At 38.8% G+C, this 21,761-nt stretch overlaps 1 protein-coding gene across 3 annotated transcripts in view; it reads right to left on the bottom strand.

The window, feature by feature from the left end:
- Gask1b (golgi associated kinase 1B) overlaps positions 1–21,232 on the bottom strand; it is a 53,210-nt gene extending 31,978 nt beyond the window's left edge. The window contains exons 1-3 of one of the 3 annotated variants that reach the window (XM_070013196.1): positions 21,079–21,232; positions 18,568–19,695; positions 1,349–1,563 (exon numbers count right to left, since the gene is read on the bottom strand). In XM_070013196.1, coding sequence (XP_069869297.1) covers positions 1,349–1,563; positions 18,568–19,477 — 1,125 coding nt within the window. In that variant the 5' untranslated portion in view covers positions 19,478–19,695; positions 21,079–21,232. Of the gene's footprint in view, positions 1–1,348; positions 1,564–18,567; positions 19,696–20,566; positions 20,700–21,078 lie in introns of those variants that run through there. The other 2 variants (XM_070013199.1, XM_070013197.1) reach the window with 2 other exon arrangements.
- Between the last annotated feature and the right edge of the window lie 529 nt (positions 21,233–21,761).

Raw genomic sequence — 21,761 nt, 5'->3', positions numbered from 1 at the left:
AATGTTAAACAGAAGAGTCAGATACATATGCAATACATAAAACCAGCCTAAGTCAAAGCTAAACTCCTTAACACTACTTCTCCTCGGATTGGGTGATAGCTCTGTAACTTGGTCCTCATTGGCCACTCAGCACCCAACACTGTGACTAGTCTTTTCCTCACAGATGTTCCTATTTCCTATCCTATATTTGATTGATTTACTCCGTAGTTTTGTTCCTCTTTAGTTCCTTCCTGCATGTCATACGTACACAGAGGGAACTAACAACAGGAAAATGTTTTCTAAGTGTCTTCAAAACTGAACTAAGTTTCCACCTGTTACTACTTAGCAATATAACAACAATAGAAAACCCGTTTCTCTGAGATTGGGGGTAGGAAAGGCAGTAATCACACTGAGGGGTGGAGATAGTCCTGAGATCTTTATTAGAAGAAGATTATAGGAAACATTAAACATCAAGAATTACTCAACTAAATGGTCAGTGCAGATTATTGTCCAATGTCTTAATTTAAAAATTTTCAAAAATGGGGGGAGGGGGGAGGCTGGGAAGGGAGGTGAAGGGTAAACAAAGGAGGAGGCTGCAATGCTTGGTAAGAAATGTATGCATTATCCTGCCCATGTAATTGTAGCCCCTCTGTACAGTATGTTCTCAAATAAAATAAAATTAAATTAAAAAAAATTTTCAAAAATTCTAGAATGAAATGGTAGCTGTAAGATACACGACTGAGTGGCAATTAAAACTGTGGGGTGATAGAAGGAAGACAACTCTTTCCATCAGCAGGTCCAGGGGAGTGCAGCTCTACCTCTTAGTAGTCAAGATAACTTGAATAAGATATCTAACCTCCCCAAATGTCAGTTACTCTACTCCTAACAACATAAAAAAATCCCCCAAGGGGGGGAGGATTGGGGGGACGGGGGGAGGATGGGAAGGGATGGGAAGGGGAAACAAAGGAAGAGGCTACAATGCTTGATAAGAAATGTACTCACTATATTGCCCATGTAATTGTAACCCCTTTGTACAGTATTTTCACAATATAAATAAATAAATAAATAAATAAATAAATAAAAAATCCCCCCAGGGCTCAATACATTGTAGCTCTGATTAATGCAACTGCTGAAGCTTGCCAGCAAATGACTTCTTCAGAACTAAAGAAAAGACTGAAGATCATTTATGATCACTTAAAAGTGATACGCTTTTCATACATAAGCTTTCACCATGTGTATATTACACTTGCCACATACAGCATTACAAACGAAATAACTGGCTGCAAAAACCTCCAAAAATTCCTTGGAGTCAGACTTACATAATTCATTGACAGTCTTGGATAACAACTTCTTGATTTGATGAACTTACCTGCAACAAAAAGTCAAAGAGAGCCATCTTGGACCACTCATAGTGATGGATTTCAGTACAGCTCCACTCAGGTTTGGGGACCTTGCCATTCAGCCAGCAATTCTGTTTCAGCAATTGTTGATAAATTCCCCAGGTGAGCTTAACTGAAGAATGGGTATCATTGCTTGCTGGAGCTAAAGATGGGTCCCAGAGAATAGCAGGACATGGGTGGCCATCTGTGGAATCAGAAAAGCAAACATAATGTGACCAGGTGATACTATGGACTGCACACCTGCCCTTGGGCAGGTCATTCACTCCTCCACAGTCTCACTCTCTCACCTATCTGGTGCAAGAGATTGATAGACATGTTTCATGGTCTTGTGAATGTTTGAATACCTTAACAGCAATTCTGCTGTAGTGTTATAAAGTGGAAAGTTACTATAAACAATGAATTTTTTAATAAGACAATTTATAGATGTGGCAGGAATAGGCTACTAACCATCAATAGCAATGTAATATAGTTAATGTGGTTTTATTCCACATCTAAAAAAGCACCACTACAAAAAAGGAAAGAATACAGACTTTTATTGTCTATTCAATGTCTGAGTGGAGTTGCTCTATATCTGTAATAACAGCTGTCTGATTTCCTGAGGCCACATTAAAATATCAGGGGGGAAAAGGATTTTTAGAAATCACGATTTCAAAGAGAAATTGTATGGTTCATACCAATAACTGTAATCTCCAAAGAAGAGGAGCAGTCCCAGATTGATTTTCTTCTCTAATAGAAACCACACAAGCACAATGGTGCTCTGAGGAAAATGTATTCACACACAGCTTCACAAAGTGTACTTTAGCAAATGTCACTTATTCAACTTCATGTGCATGGATAATGTGTTTTAAAATTTGTTGTCGTTCAGATTGCTTTTTGTCTCACTCTTGAGAGTTTAGCAATGCAATGTCTTTTATTGCAAAACTGTGTAAAGAATGACAAGCCTGATTAAAGTCCTTATAACAAGAAAGACCATGATGGGGCCCACTGAACATCACTTTAGGCTGAATATCAACATCACTCTCAAGCCCCCATTTCTTCCAAATAAAGGCATTGAGGAAGTACTCAGCAGTTTGCTCACAAATTAAAAATTGGACTGATGATCTTGAAAATATAAGAAAAGGAACAGCTACATTACAAAGATCTGAAAGGCCCACTTAACTCATTCCGAACAGGCCTGAACAACACAGTCCTCTGAAATTACAACTGGAATGTCCAGACATGCCCCAAGAATGTTTAGCAGCTCTTAGAAGAAGCCTCAGATGTTCTCAGTCTACAGCCTTCTTCAATGTTTCCTTGAAACTTATTTCACTTCCCTTCTTGCTTGCTTTCTTGTGGAGTTCTTATCTACAGGAAACAGTCATCTTCTCTAACCGTACTTGAATTTGGTGACACACTAATCACAATCATTTCACTAGCATTCATCTAATCATTCTAAACACCCACATTTCAGTTTTGTTCAAAAGAGAACTTGTTCTTTTCACCTTGCAATTTGAGCCAGGGTATGTGTGAAGTCCTTTGGATCATGCAAAATATGTTATACTCGCTGGCATAATTAAGAGAAAAAATAAAGGAAGAATTTTACTTGTACTGTCTCTCTCCTTTCTACTTATTTTTATAAATTCATTTTACTAAATGATCTAGGATGGTCCTAAATATTTCTATTAGATATAAAATTGTGATAAATGTGTATACCCCAAATACTATGCCAGTTAAAAAGAAAGAGAACATGGGAGGGAAAATTGGAGGGAAATAGAAAGAGAGAAAGAAAGAATACATTCAGGTAAAATTCAAGAAAGCCATATATCAATGTCTTTGGACCAAAGTTTACATGAATAGTATTTTGGATTCCTAGGATTTAAAAGTATTCAATGGGGCCTTAATGCTAATATTGAATTTCAAAAGCATACATTAATGCACAGAATAGGCAAGGCATCATGGTTTCCTTGGTAATTTACAGAAAACCCCCAGAGGTACAAGAAAATGCTGTCCAAGAACAACCACAAATTCCTAGGCTATTTTCCCATTCTTTAGAAGCATTTGTTCCCTTGTAAAAATAATTACAAGTAAATCTTTTCATTATAAGAAATATGGAAGGGCTGGGAAGGTGGCTCAGTGGTAGAGCACTTGCCTTGCATGCATGAGGCCCTGGGTTCGATTCCTCAGCACCACATAAGCAGAAAAAAAAAAAAAAACGGAAGTGGTGCTATGGCTCAAGTGGTAGCGCGCTAGCCTTGAGCTGAAGAGCTGAGGAACAGCTCCCAGGCCCAGAGTTCAGGCCCCACGACTGGACCAAAAAAAAAAAAAAAAAGAAAGAAAGAAATATGGAAAAACAAAATGCATAGCACAGAAAATCAAAATCATTGATAATTAGTAAATCGTTCTATTATTTGTATATTTACTTCCAGCGGTTTCTTACCTCAGCTATTCACATCTATGCAAATAGCCTGTAGAAACTTAGATATACAGCTAACATTTGGTTTGAGCTCAGCTCAGACTATGGAAGCAACAAGATCTTTTGAGTTATATTAATGTTCCTTCTTAGCTTTATAACAAGAGCTCGTGTGTTATGCACTTAAGCCCTTATCATACTTGCATGATGAAAACTTTCAGGATGCTTTCATCTGGCTTTTTGAACTCTATAGTACTTAATGTTATCCACTCTCTGGTGCCGTGGCAGGTATGACATATGTGCTAAACCTGATCTAAATATTATACAATGCCCATATGTTAACAAAACACATATACTTCCCTAATATGTAATTATAATGTTTTCATGTATCCCTTTCATTGTTAAAGGGAGAAAAATATAAACAGAAGTCAACATATAAACAATACTCTTAACCCACGCCACTGGAGAGCTCTGGCAGCATTGTATAATGACTATAACAACATATATGTCATATAATGTATCCGTCTTTGTTGGTTATTGAACAACTACTATGTGACAGAAACGATCTAGAACCTGAAGCTTAAATTTGTAAATAAATGCCTTTTTTCCTCCTGGGGATTATATTTCTATCAGGGAAAAGAAGCAATAGTTGTATAATTCTTGTACATACTGTTTATATATATAAATATACATGCATACATATATATATAGTTTGTCAGAATTCCTTCATTAAATATATCACAAACACATTTTATATTGTAAGATAATAATTGTGATGTAGGAATGTAGCACCATGGTGAGCAAGCTCAGTAAAGGGCAACTTCAACTATTTTAAGTTTTGAGAGCCGCGGAGTCTTCTTCAGAGCCCTTAACTGTGTGACTACCTATTTCCATATCAGTAAGCACCAATACAGTAGCAGACAATAACTAATTGGTTGTGACTAACCCAATAATATTCCATTATGACCACTGAAAATTGAATTTCATGTCAGTTTCAAGTGTCACTCATTTAAAATTGTAGAAACTCTTCAGTTCATAAACTAAAGCTAAATAATGTGCTATCTTGGCTTATATGTTAGAACTCCTTCTAGCCTAGTAATTGACTCTATTTTTCTTACCTTTTCTCTACTTTAGCAACCCAAGTTGTACAAATGGCTTATTTTCTATCCATAATTAAAAGGTGATTCTCAAATTGCCAATAATGGTGGCTGATAGGAATGATTGTATTTTTTTCCATAGTCATCTAGCAATACATTGAGAATACTGAATACCAGGTAAAGACACTATTTCCTGCCCAGCAGATCTGTGCATGTTAGGAAAGGGGATTCCCAGAGAATACAAAGAAAGTAGGGAAGTGTAATACCCATACAGCCCTGGGTGGCAAGGTCTCCTTCCTGTGTTCCTTCTGAGGTCTTGCCATGTCTGGATGCCATGTCTAGCCCTGAAAATGATCACAGTAGTCACTGTGCTCCAAAACTCAGAGCAAGCTTCGAGTACCACTATGAGGAGAATTTCATTATATATATTTCTCCAGCTTTAAAAAGAATTAAATGAAGTTTGATAGATCTGAAATGATGACATTAAAAAAAAATAACCTCTGAACACAGGCGCCTGGTTAAAGCAACTTACCCTGAAGTGTTTCAGAGACGGATTCATCTCTTCACATTCTACTTTGTCAAAATGATGCAGTACTGTGCTCTCCAGAGAAATTTAACAGTGAAGACATAAAATTCTGACTGTCAGAGTGGTGAGAAAGCAGGTTTTAAAAGATATGTGGGTGTTCATGTGAATTAAAGGTTATATGGCTCTCTTAAAAAATAAGACTTGCCAGAAAAACTTTTGCCCAATATCTGCATATTTCTCGTCATTTTTTTTGTTTAAAAGTACAAAGAGGACCATTCTTTTGAAACAATGAACATAAAACTTAAGCAGGAAGGTATGCTTTACACAATCTCCTTTGTCTAGATGAATTAATTGTCTGCCATTCATTCTAACATTGGCCCACTGGCTTTGCTGAATTAGAGGTGAACACAGAATACTGGATGGAGCTGTGAATGTCTGATTGTAATCAGCACTAAGCAAAAATAAGCAAAAATGTCCTGAGCTCAGAAATTAAAAGTCCTTTCTACCATATTGACTAAATTCCAAAACTCCTTGTAAATAAGATAGATAAAACAAAGTGATAATCCAGCTCAGAACCCTTCATTAAAACAACTCTGTAAACTCACTAAAGAAAACCAAGGCCAGTCAAACCTTGTGGGATACCTTTGGTAAGAGAAACAAAACAACTGGCAGCAAGAGAGTAACAGCAAACATATATATTATAGTCTTCCCATTGCAAAAGGTAATTGCTAATGCTCATGCAGCTCCATAGTATCACAAAAATCTGGATATTAATGACTCCTTAACTACTATTAGCTCTATTTTTCTTCAGTGCTCATCTTAGTAGGACAATTAAGAAATAATAGATTGATGAGAAAAAGCAGGCCAAATCTCTTGGCTTGAAGTGGATCAATGTACACACGTTGGTAAGCAAGAGAATAGGCAGAGCAGAAATTCAGAATTACCTACAGGATCCAGAAATAAGTGACTTTGAAAAATCAGATGAAATTTTACATGTACTCAGGATTTTAAATACTGTTAATTCACATGTTAATTTACATTGTTAATTCATTAAAGAAGTGTTTGCAAGCACGCCTATTATTTGTATCTATTTGGGCCCTAATTTTTGCTTGGATAGAAAGAATTTAGAGTGATATTTACTAAAAATGGAGACTGTAAAAACCCCAGCCCAAGGGAAGATCTGAGTCTTGAAGGCTCAGCATTTAGTAGAACCGGTAAATGTTTGCTAAGAGAATGGGTGCTTTGAAGGGATCAGTGAAGATCTAGCTGAGATCTTGGCTTAAAAAAAGAGATCAAGAAATGTTGTGCCTCAGGAAGGCAATTAGATGCAATGGTTCACAAGGAAAAGATAACCTCCGCTGAGAGGGAACCAAAAATAGGGTAAGATAGGTAAAGAAAGGAATTACAATTGTTCAATATATTTCAAAGACCACCAACTGGTCTCTACAGGACCTGCGGAGTGTTTTCAACTGTTCTGCTAAAGCACTGAGTTCTCTTAGAGACACAAAGAGTACTTGCAAATGTACCTGGAAGGTTTGAGGGTGAATCAAAACAAAACAAAAAAACTAAAAATCTTTAAAATAAATAAATCTACATAAAGTTTCATGATCTTTCAGGCGAAAGAGGTGTGTAGACGCAACATTTTACATTCTTTACATCTAAGAATCTAGATTCTAAAGTTCTAATATCTAGATTCTAAGAATCTAGAATCTAGGGTCAACAGAACCAACCAAGTCTTGAATATAAAACCTATAAATGATTTGTCTTAAAAATCAATTTGTAGGCAAATTGAAATTGCAGTGACAAATTCCTTTATACATGTTAGAATGGTTATAGTACAGATAAGTGTCTTTTTATCTATGTAAGGAAAAGAGAAACTTCATTAACTATTAGGAAAATGTAAATTGATTACAGAAAACAGTGGAATAATAAAAGTTGGATATACAGTCTAGCAAGCCCATTGCTAGGTAAAAATCAGAGAACTTGAAAACAATATGCTGAAGAGACATCTGAGCTCCAATGATCATTGAGGCCTCATTTACCATGGCCAGGTTATAGCAGCAAATGGTATCCACTGTTTGATCAATGGGTGAAGAAAGTGAGCTATGTATGCACAATCAGATTAAAATGCAAACAATGGAATGCTATTCAGCCTATAAAAAGGAGAAACTCTGTTACTTGAGACTAAAAGGATTAATGTAGGGGATAATATGTTAAAATAACAGAATGGACAAATAGTATGTAATCTCAGTTATATATGAAATATTAAAAAAGGGGGACCTGTAATCCCAGATAGTCTGGAGGCTGCCATCTGAGGATGTGGGCTTGAAGCAGCCCGGGCAGGAAAGTCCATGAGACTCTTATCTACAATTGACCACCAAAAAAGTCAGAAGTGATACAAGTGACAAAGCACTAACTAGTCTTGAGAGAAAAGCAAGGGGAAAAGCTCAAGGGCAGCACTCACGCCCTGAGTTCAGGCTACAGGACTGGCATTAAAAGAAAACCAAACTAGAGAATAAAAGCATAGTTATCAGAGCCTGGATGAGGAGGATAAACAAGTAAAATGGAAATGTCTATTAAAAGGCATAATAAAGAAGTTAAATATGGTAGTGTGTATATGATGTAAAATCCTCTTACTCCAGAAATGGACATAAGAAGATCCTAAGATTGAGGCCAGCTCAGGCAAAGTTATCAACATCCCATCTCAAAAACAAAATTAAAGTCATATTCAAAGTCAAGTGCTTGCCTAGCAAGTGTGAGACTGTGGGTTCAATCCTGAATATATTTTTAAGTGCACAGTTTCAGTTAAATTTCCTTATTTTGTTTCCTTATTATTTCCTTCTTATTCTGAAGAAATGAGGAATTATATGTAATGATCTATTGCTCTATATAACAACTATAATAATCCATTGTATATTTCTATGTAAAAAGATTTTATATGCTTTCATAACAAAGAAACTCAAAGTATGTGGGTGGATGGAGTTAATTTGCATGATTTAATCACTCCACACTATAAATATATATATATACACATATATATATCAAAATGTCCCATTGAACCCCACCAAACTTATATGATAATCAATTATCTTATATGATAATCAATTAAGACTAAACTTAGTAATAATTAGAGAAGCAATAGATTACTTTGCAGTCTAGAATATATTTTTTCAAATGAAAGTAAGCTTTTTTTACTTGTACAAATATTTTCTACATCATAGTTTATCTTCCTCTAAGTTGGATTGAGTTAAAATTATCACATTTCCGCAAAAGTTGGAAGCTGAGGAGGTAGGAAGGAAGAATGTCTTGTGACTCCATCAGGAACTACTCAACAATCTAAATGACCAGTTCTGCTGTTAAAAACAATGTCCTTCTTTGTTCTGAACCTTTGACTAATGGGCAGAAATTTCTACTTTCTAGGTCTGCCCTGGACTTCAGTTATATAAATGGAAACTCCCAGACTCTTCCTGTCTCTATATTCCATTTAAAAAAAAAAGAATGAGATGTGAATTCTCAGGGTGCTTGTGCCAGACTCCAGCAACAATCTCATTGTATAGATAAAGTCTTAATCACACTCAGGTGACCCAGCCCTGAGTGATTCTATGTTTATTGATGTAGCTAAAAGAGCCATGAATACCTAACCAGAGTAATCTCACATCACAGGGCCAACTACATAACGTCTAGTCTTCATCAGCTATCACCATTTCTGCAAGATAAAGCGCATGCTCAATATATACTGAACATAGACTTATCTAGAGCCATTCTCCTTATCTTCATCTATTTGCAGTTTCCTGAACATATTCATATCTACTCTATTTACCCTTCCTGTTTCGCACTCCACTCACAGTGACTTTTTTAAGCTTAATTTTATTGTCAAGGTGAGATACAGAGGGGTTACAGTTACCTACACAAGGTAGTGAGTACATTACTTGTTGAACTTGTTACCCCTCTCTTATTTTTCTCCCACTTTACCTGTTAAGAGTCAATTAGAGCATTATTTCTTTAGATAGTTTTTATAATTTCTGAATCCACTCTCCTATTAGTGCAGTCTAAGACAAATTCCCTCTATTTCTCTTTTCTCTTAAAAATATACTAATTGGGGTATTTATTCTATGCTGCTTATGCAGCAAGTCTACTTAACTAACTCTTGTCCAATCTGGGAGCTCTGTGAGATCAAAAATAGCCAATGGATTCAAAATAAAAAATGTATTTGATGTGATCTCCTAGTAATCTTTAATCTCAATGTTCATACTATAAATGAATTCAGAGAGATTGAAGCAGTTCCAAGGATGTGAAAAGGTTTCTATGCCCTTGTTTCTGTCCAGGTAATACTCAACAATTCACTTCCAAATGTCCATATTTCAGTGAGACTCAGGAATACTGAGGGCAGATGGGGGAAACACCACTGCCTCTCACTGCCCAACCCCAGACACTGTTATGGAAAGGGAAAAACTTGAGACATCATAGTTATGCGTAGGAACCATATTTCAAGGTTAGGCGGGTTATAGTCTAGAGCATGAATGATGGAGAAAGCCCCAGGCTGCATTCATAGGAGCCAGTCAAAGTGAAACAAGTCACAGTGATGAAGAATGATACTACTGAATCCCTCCAACCTATGCCCATCCCCAGCCTCAAGCATACTACCCAGAAGACTTGCTATTCTCTGGGCCTCAGTTTCTTCACAGAAAATCTGCATTAAGGATATACAGAATGAAAGTGTGTCATACTCCATGAACGAAAGTTATTGCTATGATTCAATATAGTCTCCAATTTTTAGGTGCCCATTTATTTACCAATATCTAGATAAACTAAAATCTAAAAAAGTCATATATCACAGAGAACCAAATCAGCTCAGAAATTGATTGAAAATAAAAAAGTGCTATTTATGAGTACTACTCTGTGGTCGAAGGCACTGTGGTATATACATCAACTGAATTATTTTGGCTTTTTTTTTTTTTGGGGGGGGGGTCTGGTCGTGGGGCCTGAACTCTGGGCCTGGGCGCTGTCCCTCAGCTCTTCAGCTCAAGGATAGTGCTCTACCACTTGAGCCACAGGGCCACTTCCGGCTTTTTTCTTTTTGCTTATGTGGTGCTGAGGAATCGAACCCAGGGCCTCATGCATGCAAGGCAAGCGCTCTACCACTGAGCCACCTTCCCAGCCCCCCAACTGAATTCTTATGACAAGTCTAAGGTAAGTGCTGTTACCACCTTCATCATCATTATTTTATCATCATCCCAATAACACTAGAGAAAAAAATAAGACACAAAGAGATTGGTTAAGTTAACACAGATCACACAGCAGCAAATGGCAGAAACAGGATTCAAAGCAGGGACATCTATTCTGCCAGTCCAGACCCTTAACCACATAGCTCTCTTCCCCAGTGCCAGGCCCATGCTTCACACATAAAAGTAAATGCCATTGAATTGAATGGAGATACCCAAATTGGACTGAAAGGTGAAATAGGAGCCAATTAGCTGAGTTAGAAAGAAGGACTGACTAGTCCAGTCATACCTGTGTGGTTATTAGACCAAACCAGAGCTGCAGCAGCTTTAGCTACCATGGAGATGGCTTATGGTGTGGAGATCAGAAAGTGCTAAGGAAGTCTGCAATCAACCACAGTTCTCTCCAGGCTTCCAAACTTTCAGGGCACCCACTAGCATCAGTTCCACATAGATGGGGATTCTGGACAGCTTTGATCACTGATACAGCCTCAATGACTAAAAGAGTGGTTGACATATAATAGGTGCTTAATAACTACTTGCTAAAGGATAAAGAGAAATATTCCATGGATGGGAAAAGATTACATGGAGTTAAGGCACATGCATGCTTTACACTGCAACAACCATTCAAGGCCTCTTCTATACCAACCATATACAGGATCAAGGAAGAAACACCAGAGACACCAAAAAAGTTGTCAGTTGCCAGGTCCTGCAGGGGGCCAGAGAAGGTATGTAGTGAGCAAACAAGAGACACTATAGCACAATGCTGCTTAGAATCCAAGCTCAGTAAACTTTTGTTCACTGAATGAATGCAAGTATTAGGCTGACCAATTCAAAGTGATTCTTAAAGAAATATCCTCAGGGCTTCTCTAATAAAGAATACAATGTACTTTCAGTCTAAAATTTCAAAAATAAAATATGATTACATGCTCCCAATTAAATGTTTTTGAAGAAAATTTAAAGATATGTCAAAGATTTGTACAGTCTGGAAGGCAATGTATTTCCAAGTTATAGGTGCATCAGAATTGCCCTCAAAATTGTGTTCAAGGTCCAGCCACCAAGTGGCTTATTTATGCCTATTCTAACCACTCAGAAAGCTGAGGTCTGAAAAATCATATTTGGAAGCCAGCCCAGGGAAGAGACTTCATCTCTAATAGAATCACAAAAAGCTGGGCTAGAAATGTGGCTCAACTGGTAGAGGACCAGCTGTGAGCAAGCAAGCTGAGTAAGTATAGGACCTTGAGTTAAAACCCCCATATCAGCAGGGGAAAAAAAATTTTCCTCAAGAAAAAAAACTATGCAAATAGACCCTCACATTTATCTGACAGCCTGAAGGATACAGTTGCAAAGATGCCAACTTTGCTTCCTCATCTAGCACAGCATCTCTTAGAACTCATAGTGCTGTCTGAGTATACTGGAAAATATGACAAACAGACCCTACTTCTCCTGCTATCTAATGAGAAGAGGCAACGCAAGCTGAAAAACAGTGAGGAATTTGGGCTCTACAATGAATTTAAATGGAACTGTGTGGGGTGCCTGCAGTTTGTCATCTCAACAGCCTGCCTTCAGAAACCCCAGAACTAGGCTACCTTGATTCAGTATGACAGCTCTGGTGCAATAAAGCAGAATCCTAAAAATAAAACATGCATAATTCATCTTCCACGCTGGGCATGAAAAATAGGACGATGCCTAAATGCTACCAAAATGATGTCCCTTGATATCCACTCACATTACAGTGGGCATTATGAAGGAAGCTCAGGCAGAACTACTAAATCAAAGAACACACTTGTGTACTGGATTTTCTTTTCTTACACTCTTGACTTCACAAAAACATATCTTTTTTGCCTTACTCTAGATAAATATTGAAAATATGTTCTTCAAAAAGGTTATGTAAATGTATCATCACCAAACAATGTCAGTGCCTTTTAGAAGGCTCTGAGACTCTTATAAGAATAAAAAGGCAAAAAGGATTGGCTGATCATTGGAAAATTTGTTAAGTGTTGAACAATCCAGTGCTCAGAATGGTATATTACAACTTTCCTTTAATGAAAATATTATCAAAGTAAGATTCCTGAAATAAAATTAAGTAGGAATGTTGGCATAAGCAGTAACAGCAGAAACTAGCATGCTAAAATTTGTCAGTAACTCATACTTTTGCCAATGTGTATGTAACAGATATCTGGGCTAAAAGAAGCAACATATAGAGATGTTAATTCCACTGCTCAATAGCTAGGTTATACAAGATAACTTTTATAACCACTCTGAGCCCCAGAGTTTCCCTATTCAAAACAACGGTAATATCTGTTAGAATTGCTTTGAAGTATAATGAACAAAGACATCAAAATTAGTGTGGAGCAGAGTCTCATGGCTCACACTTGCAAACTTAGCTACTCAAAAGGTATGGTCCAAAGCCAGATGGGGAAGAAAAGCCGAGAGTCCATCTCTAACCAGAAAAATGCTGAGGCTTGACTCAATTGGTAGAGCACCAGCAGAGCCTGCAAGAGCCACCTGACTTCAAGCCCAAGTACCAGAAAAAAAATTATAGGCTTATGTAGTATGTAACAGTGAACTTCATACATATTTTGTTTTAAGATTTTGCTGACCTTACAGCAAAAACAAATTATTTTTTTAAAAAAATCCAGATAATGTATTTTATGTTTGAACCTCTTCATAGATATGCACAGTATGAGAATCTGTACCAAGGATGACTGCTACATTTCATATTGCTGTACACTATCTAAATACTCATGAACTTGCCATTCCCAAAGTGGCCCCTTCTCATTTTCTAGGGTAACTTTGGATATCTTAGTGCTATTCATGTAATACTGGTTAACTTACCAACTTCAAATATATCTTTGGTATTCAAAGCTAATCACTTAGAATTAATTGTTAGACCACCAGGATCTCATCCCAGAGTCACTGGGCTAATGAGTGTGATGATCAGGCCACCCATATTAGCTTGACCATTTAACAGCATCCCTGAAGATTGGCTGCATGTGAAAGGTCTTCAAGATACCTTAGTTCAACTTACTTTTCAGCTTTAGAATGGTGTTGAAGAATTCAGTAGAAACTGAACTTAGAATGTGAGTTTTAATCTTTTGTTGGGCTAGTGGGGTTTTTTGTTTGTTTTTTTTTGGGGGGGCGGGGAGTTTGCTGGTTGTGGGGCCTGAACTCTGGGCCTGGGCACTGTCCCTCAGCTCTTCAGCTAAGGATAGCACTCTACCACTTGAGGCACAGGGCAACTTGCAGGTTTTTTTTCTGCTTATGTGATTCTGAGGAATCGAACCCAGGGCCTCATGCATGCAAGGCAAGCACTCTACCACTGAGCCACCTTCCCAGCCCCTGGGCTAGTGATTTCTGCACAATGCTGTGTTACTCTTCTATAATACCATGTCCTGACAGTGAATGATCACAGTGATATAATGAGGAGGGCACACAACCTATACTCTATAGCATGCTATGTGGCTAGAGTTTTGTTTATTTTTAATATCATGTTTTATATTTTGTATCTTATCATATATACATTATTCTAAGCTGTTATGAGATTTTACTATAAAGCTATAAGAGTTTGTGTTAGATTACTTTGCCCAACTGTAAGCTAATGTAAATGTTTCTGTAAAATACCTGATCATATTTAAGATAGCTTGAACTAAGTTGTGATACTTGGTAAGTTTGTATATTGGATGTATTTTCAACTTCTGATATTTATCAACATTGTAAATCAAAGCCATCTGTAATAAAAAGATTCTTTTATCTTCAAACTGAATCAACAGAGCTTCACCTGAGAGATAGAGGGCAAAAGAATCATTCAGATCACAGTGTTTGATTTTCTCTTGAATCTTCCTTTGCATCTCATACATGCCTCTTGTCTGCAGGCAATCTGTGTGACTTCAAGCAAGGCACCTAACTACTCTCTCTTTGGATCTCAATTTCCATGTCCATTATGTATCTGTCAGAGTCCCAGGCTCTATGACACCTGGGTACACCTCTAAAATTTTAGTAAGGACTTAATGAGATAAAGGAAACAAAGTTCTTAGAACAGAATGGTTCCTGGTATAAAGAAACATTGAGGAAGTCCCAGCTATGGCTGAAGTCATTTTCCCACTGAGAAAAGAGCCTGCATCTGTGTGCAGTCTTAGACACATAGCTAATAGATAGATAGATAGATAGATAGATAGATAGATAGATAGATAGATAGATAGATAGATAGATAGAGCTATAATGGATATATAGATGTAAATACAGATACATAGATATCTATATACCTGTATGGATAAAGATACAGAAAGATATACAGATATAGATGCATAGATATCTATATAGATCTATGTATGTATATATATAGATCATTTGAAACAGATATAGAACATTTGAAACAGATTACTTAAAAGATTTACTAGCTATTCCTCTCCCTTTTTTGTTAAAAGTTGTATTTCAAGACCAAGCCACACCACCAGAGAAACACATACCTAAACCAAATACTGTTATTTGTCAGAAAACCCATTGTCAAATTGCTCTACAGAGTAATGCCAGCAGACCACACTGACGATGGGCTTCACAAGAATAAGCTCTATAAACATCAGTATGTGTGTTGTAGAGATGCTTCCAAAACAAATTTTATTACTGTCACAAGTTTTATCATTGTCTCATTATGAGAACCTCCAGGAGAAATTCTAGTCTGAGTGTAACACTCAAAAGGATAGTACTTCTAAGTCCTGGAGAAGAGGAGCAAATACAGACTAATTACTTAAGAATTATTGACACAGGTTGAGAATACATCCCTACAGTTATTTGACTTATAAAGTGCCTACCATGTGCCCAATTCTTTACTAGGACCCTGAAATAGCAAATACAATAAAGAATACAAAAAATATTTCTGCCTCCTTACACCTGGATTATAGAGAAAAGGAAAAGATGATTAGACAATGATTACAATGCAGATATGTATAATGTGATAATAAAGAATGAGCCAGAAAGAGAATCCAGGTTACTAGATAAGATCTATTACCTTGTTGGGTTGACAGAACAGTCCAAATAAAGCTAAGCTCAAACTATGAGACCAATTTTAGGGTCCAAGAAGGAAAAAAAAACACATTCTTGGGGAAATTGGGATAAAAAAGTCACAGGGAAAGAAAAGGCTAGTAGACAGAAAGAAATACTGAGATTGTAAGATTTTCCATATCATAACTAGAGCTAGTCTATTTGCACACTTTGCATACTAGTATAATAATCTGCATGTATATAATTGTATTGAGTATTCAGAAATACATGTTTCTTAGGTTCTTAATAAGACTTGGCTTTATAAGCAAGTAACTAAATGGGAGGAGGTATCAAAGAGAAACAAAAAAAAATAAAAGAGAAACAACTGAAGATATAGAAATGTGATATAACTTTACAGATTTAATCCATCATACTGAATCCAATTACTTTTAGCCCTGTTGCTTTCTTTCCATCACCATTTGGAGGTAAATGGGAAGAGGAACACTCAGACCATATTGAGTTTCTACTCCCCCTCCTTCAAATTCAAATCTTTATTCTAAATCTTTACTCTGGAGATTGAGAACAAAGAAATAATTATCTAAGAGGAATACTGGTAACAAGATTGCAAACTTAATTAAGCAATCAGAAGACTAGAGATTTAGCCATGGATTTTTTATGAAAAAAAAATGATCTCTGGGGATTGAAGGCTAAAAGATGTTTGCCCAATGATCATTGAGCCACTCATTCCAACTCAACTCTATATGGTTGGTATTTCATGAGGTTAGTGTAGTAACAAAACTAGTCCAATCTTTGAGTCAGTGGTGTTTTCCATGTACCAACTACCAGCCATCCTGATGAGGGAGACAGTATTGTCTTTTCAAGTGGAAGAAACTGAGAGAGGAAAAACATTGCAACATTTCCAGATAACATGGCTGGTGAATTCAGAGCCAGGCAGTCCAGCTCCAGAGCTCATGATCTTAATTGCTACTTGGAATTTTTCCCAACATCCTAAGAAAGCTCAAAGAAGATGTTCCAGTACTCTGCCTCAAGCTATACCACTTTCTCTTCTCTGTATCCTTTATGACATGAAAGTAAAGAAAAATAACTCAGGAGAGGACCTCTGTCCTACTGAGCCAGGAGAGCTCCATGAACACCTGTGTAACCAATGCCTGTCCCAATGAGCTATCACTCATGCATGGCACTGTTGGGATAATCAGGTACATACTCACCTAAGTCCACTGGTTAACAGGACTTCTGCTTCTGAAATATTCTGGGCCATTTACCAGCTATGACAATTGGTGCCAGTGACTTTGCATCAATAAGCCTCAGTTTTCTAAATGCTAAATGAAAACAGTAATAATGCCTACCTCACTGTGAAAGCTTTAGGAGCCCATGCTTACATGAACTCTACAAGTCCATTATTCAGTGATGTGCTTAGCAGTGAGTGCTTTTCCCAACATCAGATTAAATGTTCAAGGGGCTTTCTAACATTGGCATGCTTTATGAATCTGAGACATCGAAACATCACTGAGAATCTAGAGCACTTAGACATGAACCAGAATAAGGAAAGAATGCCCTATATAAATAATTGGTGTGTCAAGCAGTACCTATTCTAAAACTAGATTATAATCTCAAAGCCAATGGGAAAGTGGCTTGTTCTCTAGAAGCTCCAAGAGCTTTAACTCACCCATCCCAGGAAATCTCACTGAAATGCTAATTGTGTAATTGTGTGTGTGTGTGTGTGTGTGTGTGTGAGAGAGAGAGAGAGAGAGAGAGAGAGAGAGAGAGAGAGAGAGAGAGAGAGAGAGCTCTGGAGATTGAACTGGGGGACTGGGCACTGTCTCTGAGCTTCTTTCACTCAAGACTAGCACTCTACCACTTGAACTCCAACTTTTTTTAACTCCACTTGAAGGCCCTGCTTTTTGGGTGGTTAATTAGAGATAAAAGTCTCATGGACTTTCCTGCCCAGGCTGGCTTCAAACCATGATCCTCAGACCTCAGCCTCCTGAGCATCTAGGATTACAAGCATGAGCCACCAGCAACAAGCAAAAGACTAAATTTTAGGGTGATGGTAAGACCTTTGAGAACCTTTTGAGCACCTTGTGCCCACCTGTAACATTTGTAACTTCTAGGGTCATTGTGCTTTCAACACAAGCAACAGACTCCCTGGATTTTGGATGCCAATCTTGGCATAGCTTCAACATTCACAGAATGTGTTTTATTGGCATAGGCATGACCACAGACCAATACCATCACTTTGACCTGCCTGCTGTAACTGCTGCATACCTTACAACCTACCAAAACCTGTATCTCCCAAGAGAGATTCTCAGAAATCAAGCTCCAAAGCCATTGTCTTGAAGCTTGACCAAACACCATATGGCAAGTCAATATGTACACTGAGTGGCAAATATTCTTGCTTCCATTCTCTAATTTGCTAAGTAAAAGGGTTAAATACTAGGGAGAGAGAATCAAAATGATGGAATAGAACATGGTCTGGCTGTTGGCCTCCTAAAAAGACCCTGTGTAGTATAAATAGATAACATTTCAATCTTAATTGTAAAATAAAACTTCCAAAGAAGGGAATTCTGTGTCCATAGTAACCTATAATAAGACTCCTGACTGCCAGCAAATTCTGTGACTCCACCCTGTCTTCCTCTCTGTATCATGCCAATTGCCATGGGCTGTAATTAGATTTAATAAACCGCTGGGAAGTGCAGCGAGGAAATGAAGAGCAAAGATGATACACTGTGGGCTCATTCTTGCATGTCCAGTGCAGCGTTTCGCTGGAACTCACACCCTCCCCGGCTGGGAAAATAAAAGAATGCCAAGAGCATGGAAAGACTCGCACTTGCTGCTGCTCTCCAAACGTGGGTGGAGAAAAATCACTTAGAAAAAAAAAAGGACTAAAGGAAAAGGGAAAATGAACCCAAATCCCCAACAGCTGCCAAAGAAAGGAACGTGGGAATGAATCTGTTACCTTGGATGAACTCTGATTGCCTGCTCACAGTCGGCAGGGTCCTGTTGAGCCCCAGGATTCTGTCCAGGTGGAAGGCAAACACCTCACTCATGTCCAAGGGCTGCTTGAGTAGCGCGCAGGGGCTAGGCCCGCAGCGGCGTATGGAGTCTGGGGTGCTCCCTTCCAGCACCAGCAGGTGAGCTCCGCTCTTGGAGGACACTGGCTGGAGGCCCGCCACCGCGCCGTCCGCCAGCAAGCGCATCCTGAGGATGTCATCTTTGCTCAGCCACGAGGGGGCACTCTCGCTGTAGATCCTGATGTTACTCTCCCTGGTCTCGGGTAGGTGCAAATTTGCGCCTGCAGATCGGATTCCAGGACCTCGCACCAAACTCCAGGGTCGCCCTCCGACCTTGGCTAGGTGTCCTTCCCAAGAATACCCAGGCATTTCAGCATAGGCTGCCCTTGCAGGTTCTTGCGGCCGACGGGACGGTCCAACCCATTTCTCAGGTGCGAAGACCACAGAGGCCACCGCATACTTCTTCCTGCGCTTGGGTTTCACCGTGCCACGGATATTGGCCGGCTTGCTGCGCTTGGAGCGTAGGGTAATGTACACCACGTTGGGCTGCAGGGTGGTCCCATTGTCCTGTGACTCCGGTGGGGCCAGAGTCCCATCCAGGGGGATCTCAGCGAAAGAGGCCTGGGCCTTGTCAAGGCTGCGAGGCCGCTGCCTTTCAGCGGCCTGCCCCTGCTGGATGGAGGCGCGGCCCACCTGGCTCACCAGGAAACCCAGGTAGATGGCACAGGCAGTGCCCAGCAGGAGGTTCCGGCGGGTCCTGGGGCGCCGGCTGCTCCAGAGTTTCCGCAGCCTCGGGCCGCACAGGGAGCAGAAGAGCCAGTTTATGAGTGGCCCTGGCTTGTCTGGACAGGTCATTTCTCTGCCGCATCCGCATGTTGACCCGAGTTTAAAGTCTGCAGTTGGCTCCTGCTGGCATGATGCATGGCTTCCTGAATTCAGCGGTAGTGTCCTCTCCAGGGGGGCAGAGGTGGAAGGCTAGGGTTGGTGACCTGAGCTGGGAATGTTTTTGACACCAACCACAACAAACCTTGTAAGTTCCTATCTGCCTTCCCAAGGAGAAAGGAGGGCTGGTTCTGGAATGAATGGAAACAGTTTACTGAGTCACCATCTCAAACCATTTCGTTTCCCCTGCCAGGGGAAAGAAGAAATTAACCCTTGCCTGCCATAAATAGCACCACCCAACTGGACATAAAGTTGAAAAATCCAAAATAAAACAGATATGTAGGCTAGGTTATCAGTTTAAAGTCGTGAAAACAAACCACACTCTCTCTCTCTCTCTCTCTCTCTCACACACACACACACACACACACACACACATTTTTAAAAATAAGGTTTTTGTGACTTCCATCCAGAATCATCTCATTTGATTCTGAAGCAAAGCATTAAAATTTAATCAACCTGAACTTTTCCTTTCCACAATTCAGAAATAACTTAGGACAAGAAATAGAGCATCTTTTAACAACTTACAGCTATCCCACATTATTTTTACATTATCTGAGCAAAAGTACCAAGAATCAGCATTAAATTTAGAGCCATATTCTCTGAATTTAATGTTACAGACTTCTTTCACAATATGTTCCATTATCTTACACTAACTTTGTGAAATATAAAGCCATAAATTATAGTACTTGGAAGCTCCGACATTCTTTCAATATCTCTCTCCATTCTTTCAATATCTTTCTGTCTCTCTTTGTCTCTGTCTCTGTCCCTGTCTCTTTCTCTCTCTCTCTCTCTCTCTCTCTCTCTCTCTCTCTCTCTCTCTCTCTCTCTCTCTCTCTCTCTGTGTCTCTCTCTCTCTCTCACACACACACACACACACACACACACATAATCCAACTCTCTTTTATTTCTTTCTTTCCACTAAAGTCAGCCTAAAGAAACAAACCTCCAGCTGCATTTTTTTCACATCATTAAGTAGCAGAAGAAGAGCATAAGCGACCTTACTTACAGAGCGGGCCCCACGCTTGGCTCGGGAAGAATGTGATCCTGACTCTAATGCAAGGAACTTTTGAAGGCTGAGGCATGTAAGTAGAACATATTTTTCATGGTCAAGAGTTCCACAGTGCAAACATTTCAGCTCAGCTTTAAAAGTTCCCTTCCAGTGATGAAAAAGTAAAATGCTTGCTTGTAAACTGGCAAGTGCATACTTTTCAGACATATTAGAGATATTTTTAATGATGATTTAAAAACTAAACCTTAATTTGCAATTCTGAAAAAGCAAATGCCATAGAGAATCCGTTTTCATTCAAACAACTTTCTGCCCGTTTTTAACCCCTGGGAGCCCTCTAGTGTCCCATTTGCAAACACACAGAGAAATATCCATCTTCTGTTATACAGGATCTAGAGTGCTTGCCTAGTTTGATGGGGATGAGCTCCAAAATAAATAATTTGTAAAATGAGAGATGACTTCACTCCTCCACCCATTCCAAGTACATGGCGTCCCAGAACCTACTTACCATCCTGGTCATTTGCAGAGTGACACTGGTCTCCCATCCATTCTGACAAGAGAAGGCCTGCCTAGAAGTAGAGCAAAAGCTAAGAAAGGGTTAGCTCATGTGAGGAGCAAAATGCAGCCACAGTGAGATAAGAGACACAGAGATAGCAAACGACATTTACAGTCACACAGGGCAGCAGTTCATAAAAAGCAGGCGCAGGTCCTCTCTGATTGGAGGTTTTTAAAAAACAGGTTAGTGATTGGCCTAGGTTGTTTGCATGTCCTGGCACAAAGGCAGGAGCTGATGACCTTGGGGTCTCACTCAGCTTATTCTAACTTCCACTGCAAATAGAGTCAAAGGCCAGATGGTTCCAAAGGGACAAGTCTCCCCCATTAGGAAAGAAGGTTCTGATACTGAGAGATGGATAAGAAATTAGAATATGATGTATAATCCTTATAATACTATATTTAACAATGCAAAATTGTTAATTTTGGAAATCTATGTAGAAGAAGGAAATAAACATTCAAGTGGTGACATGCCAAGAGTTATAATGGGACTGTTACTTCAGACTCTTAAACTTAGCCCTCTCATTGTCTTTAAAATTCTGTCACACCAGAAAGGAGTTTAAAGTTGACAGAAGCCTAGAAGTACCAGTAAGCTTGAACTAAACTGTGACAATTTGGATATCAAATCTTTGTCCTCCA

The sequence above is a fragment of the Dipodomys merriami genome, unplaced genomic scaffold (assembly GCF_024711535.1).
Source record: "Dipodomys merriami isolate MVZ:Mamm:240054 unplaced genomic scaffold, mDipMer1.0.p SCAF_9, whole genome shotgun sequence".
Taxonomy (NCBI): Eukaryota; Metazoa; Chordata; class Mammalia; order Rodentia; family Heteromyidae; genus Dipodomys; species Dipodomys merriami.
Note: the sequence above shows the minus strand (reverse complement) of the source record. Positions and strands in the feature narration are given on the sequence as shown.